Source organism: Cicer arietinum, chromosome 5, assembly GCF_000331145.2.
Source record: "Cicer arietinum cultivar CDC Frontier isolate Library 1 chromosome 5, Cicar.CDCFrontier_v2.0, whole genome shotgun sequence".
NCBI classification, from domain to species: Eukaryota; Viridiplantae; Streptophyta; class Magnoliopsida; order Fabales; family Fabaceae; genus Cicer; species Cicer arietinum.
The window spans coordinates 64127766-64132573 of NC_021164.2; the positions used below are offsets into that span (position 1 = coordinate 64127766).

At 23.3% G+C, this 4808-nt stretch overlaps 1 protein-coding gene across 1 annotated transcript; it reads right to left on the reverse strand.

Annotated features, from left to right (window-relative positions):
• Positions 1 to 2022: 2022 nt before the first annotated feature.
• Positions 2023 to 2721, reverse strand: LOC101513936 (uncharacterized). Its single transcript, XM_004502087.1, has one exon. The coding sequence runs from the start codon at positions 2719 to 2721 to the stop codon at positions 2023 to 2025; it is 699 nt and encodes a 232-aa protein (XP_004502144.1).
• Positions 2722 to 4808: the final 2087 nt, after the last annotated feature.

A 4808-nucleotide genomic window follows, 5' to 3' on the forward strand; every position in this document is an offset into this window, starting at 1 on the left:
GTACTTTCTTTCTTAATTCCTGTGCTCCGTAAACCGTCTCTCTTCAATACTCTCTCATTTCTTGTGTCTCCGTTATAAATATCATTCATATTATCTCGATATATACAATTCCTTTTTTAAATTTTCTTTACCAAAATTTTCTTATTCATCTTTATCCAATGTCAATGTCTGAAAACAAAAATCTCCGTTGCTTCAATTTCTTCATCAAAGTTTGTTACTTCAATTTCTCCAATAAATGAGTCATGAAATTTGGTTGTTAGAGTTGTGCGAATGCGATTTATGTCTTGACCTCCTCAATGTCAAACAAAACTTTTATGCAACGGAAATAGTACTGACATTCGCAAGCTTTTCACACGAATTACTTAAATGGTAAATTTTGTTCAATAAAAAGATTACTATTTTGTTATGTATATATCTATTTTGTATTGTTTATGTTTCTTAATTTTGTCTCAAAAAATTGTAAATTTGTATATGTATATTTCTATCCTCTTATATAAGATTTGTCTTAATAATTCCGATTTTAAATTCACTCATAAATAGTCAACAAATTGTACATTTGTATATTTATATTTCTATTCTCTTATACCAGATTTGTCTAAATAACTCTGATTTTAAATTCTCTCACAAATAGTTGCTGCCCGTGCTAATAATTTTGATTTTAGGTTGTCTAATAATAGTGTTGGCACACAGATATATTAAATAAATAATAATAATTTATTTAAGTAAATATAAAATTTATTTAGACTTCTTAACATGAATTCAATTAAATTTCCAGAATATTGAAGAGAAAAATAATAATTTATTTAAGAAAATATAAAATTTATGTATGAATTAAAAAAACAATTCATTTTATCGATTCATTCTGTGAGTAGTACTAAAATGAAATATATTTTGCCACTTGATACAACAAAATTTATATTAATTCTTAAATGTCATGTATTTCATATAAATAACATATTTTGAATAATAAAAATAAAAATTCATTATTAGGTTACTTACTCATCTTTACATTTACTAATTTACTTATTTTATATATGTCCATGTCTATTATTTAAAAAAAAATTATTTCATCTAATCTAATTATTTAATTTTTTTTTAATAATTATTGTTTTTATTTGTTTAAAATTAAAAGTATTGCTTTATAATAAGTTTTTTGGAAAGAAAAAAGATTATGTGTAGAATTCAAAAATAAGGCATCATCATTTGAGTAAGATTAAAGAGTGGTGTTAGAATCATACTTTTTATCAATAACATTGAGCCTATAAGAAAGTAGTTTTTAAGTTAAGTTAAAATTAGATTTTTTTTAATTTTTTTATTGTAAATTATTTTTTTTAAGTCAACATATTTTTTTAATGTCAATAAAATTTATGAAATTTGATATATATATATATATATATATATATAATATAACCATTTATTTATTAAAATCATTGTTTCCGTGCGGCTGCACGGGTTACAAACTAGTTTAAATTAATAACAAAAACAAATTAAACTTAAATTCAAATTCGAATCTTTATTTTTTTAAACTTCTCAAATTGGATGTCAATCATTAATGCAAAATATTTGAAATCACCACAAATTTAAAAGAATAAAATAAAATTAGACACAAGTTGGATTCAAAGAAGTTCATAAATTTTCAAAAATATAACACGACTGAGTCAACAAATATAACACCTTTTGTGATGATACACATAAATAAAACAAACATTACATACAATTTTATTTTCATGTCCTTTGAGGGACGAAAGGTAAATTTGTGGTATATTTTTCTTTAATATATAACGTAAAAACAAATTAAAAAACTATTCAATTCGGTCAAGCTAAATCATCACCATCCTTAAAATAGTTTTTAAAAAATAATTATAAGTTGGTGCAAAAACTTGTTTGTCCAAAACAAAGAAATTAATAGTAAAACAGTAATAACAATAAACACTTAATAAAAAAAACTGAACAATCCGTTACAAAAAGAAAATAGTAACAATAAAGATTTCACTTTCTCTCATGATCGATATTCTTCAATAATCATCTGGTAGGCATTGGATAGCGACACAAGGGACAAGTATGACTAGTTTGTAACCATTGCACAGCACAATTTTGATGGAACACATGATTACATGGCAGTGTGCATAACGTTACCTCATTATTAATATTTACATTATCAAACTCATTCATACAAATAACACACCTCAATATTTCTCTCTCTTTTGCAACATTGAAATCACATGTCTTCATATTCTCAATGAATTTTTTTGAAGCTGGAACCATTTTAAGATCTTCTTCAAATTCATCATCATCATCATCATCATCATCATCAATTTCATCTTCGTGAATCTCTAACTCCAATATCAAAGGGAAGACACGACGACGTAAATTTACTTCAACTTCTTCTTCATCGCGGTCAAAGTCGTCATCTTCTTCAGTATCGAAACCATAAGAAAGATTATAAAATTCTTGAAGCTTATATGCAATTTCTATTTCAAAGTTATCAGGCATCTTTAAAAAGGGATCCTCATCAAAACATTGCTGTAGATAACTTAGTCCCTTGTCTCGGAAAACATTCTTGAAAACTATGGGTTTAAGATTGAAGGTAGTTTCATAGTGTATTTGATTTGAGTTGACTAAATAAGAACGTGTATGTATATCCAATTTCACCAAATCTGTGGGACTTGGTTGTTCATCATTCCTAATTTCATCACATCGTGCCGTCATATTAAGCGCCATGGGGAAATTTAATAATTTTCCATATTTTGTTTCTCGAGGGTTTTGTACTTATATATATATACACACAAAATACTTTAACTTTAGGTATTATCGTCTTTAATTTTGAAACAGATCATATAATTGGTCAATTGAATATTATCTTTAATAATTGGTCAAATTTTTAGATATAGTCAATAAAACATAAAGATCATGTCCGGCCCAACACGTTATGAGGTCTAAAGCAAAATTATTATACATTATATTTTTAAAATTTAATAAATAAATTATTAATATTTTATTTAATAATTATAGAATTTTTTATAACAGAATTAATGATATTTTCAAATCTATTCTTTCTATATTTTTTTAAAAATAAGATAAACATTTCGACGGTTCTACATCAACGTCAATAACTCATAAAGTTTTTCATATTTTAGTTGAGAAGATAATAGTCTGTATACATTATATCACTCTAATAACTGATGTTAACAATATGTTCACCACTTTCTCGTGATTTTTCAATTTATAACTAATATTTCTTGTATAACAATGTGTTTACTTTTTGTATGATTTTTTGATTTATAACTAATTTTCTCTCATACTTATGAGGTTTTTTTTAAATAAAAAAAAAATTTGAGCAACTTCTTTATCAAATATAAAATTTTATTTTATAGAGAAACCTAGAGTTTGCTGTGGTTACTTTCACGCGTTCTCATGACCATAACTTGTATCGTGTTGAGATACAATTGGTTAAAGTTAACCAAATTTAAATAAAATTAAAATAGAAAAAAAAAATTAAAATATAGTTTTTTTTTGTCAAATTGTAAACAAAATCTAAAGTATAATTAAATAAGCACACGTTCAATTAACAAAATCTAAAGTATAATTAAATAAGCACACGTTGTTATAAGTTACACTTTTCCCGCGACAAACTCTCGAATATTCCTATTTAGGTTGAAATGCAAATTGTGTGTTTGATTTCACAAAAATTAATTGATTTCAATTTTGTTTTGTTGAGTTTATCATATTATTATTTTAATTTTTAAATATTTTTTTATAAAATTCAAAATACATGTAATTAAAATTTAGTTGAAAGATGTATTTTTTAATTAGTATTTTTTAAATTATTTTATATGTTATTGTTATAAAAAATAAAAATATTGGAGACTTGCAAGTTAGTACTTGAAAAACAATGTGCTCACTTTTCTGAATAATTTATCAGTTTTATAACTAATTTTCTCTCCTTCTTACTAATTTCATTAATCAATTTAATTATACGACTATTAAATAATTTATAATAAAAATAAAATATTTTATTAAGTTAAGATGTTATGTATTTTAATTTTAAGAATAGTAAAATATGAGATTTTTTTTTTTAAATTAAAAAAAATTTGAGCCATTTTTTACCAAATACAAAATTTTATTTTATAGAGAAGCCTAGAATTTGTTGTCGTTACTTTCACCCGGTTATGATGACCATAGCTTACATTGTGTTGAGATATGGTTAAAGTTAACCAAATTTAAATAAAATTAAAATAGAAAACAAAAAAATTAGAATATAGTTTTTTTTATCAACGTTAATATAAACAAAAATCTAAAGTATAATTAACTAAGCACATGTTGTTATATAGTTACACTTTTCACGCAACAAAACTCTCGAATATTGATATTACTATAAATAAAATACTCCTACTTAGATCGAAATGCAAATCGTGTATTTGATTTTACAAAAATTAATTGATTTTAATTTTGTTTTGTTGAGTTTATCATATTTAATTTTATATTTTTTTAGAAAAGTCAAAATATATAATTGAAATTTAGTTGAAAGATGTATTTTTTAAAATTATTTCATATGTTATTGTTATAAAAAAATATTGGACACTTCGAAGTTAATACTAAAAAACAATTAAATATTAGTTAATTATTACTTAAAAGGTGTCAATCGAATTGAGGAAGAGGTTGTGGTATATATATATATATATATATTTGCTTCATATTTTTTATTAGAGATAACTCTTATTTTATTTATTTGACATATGACATTCCTAATGTTGAGACAAAATCTCTCTAAATTGGTTTTAATGATAACAAAATTAATTAAAGATTAT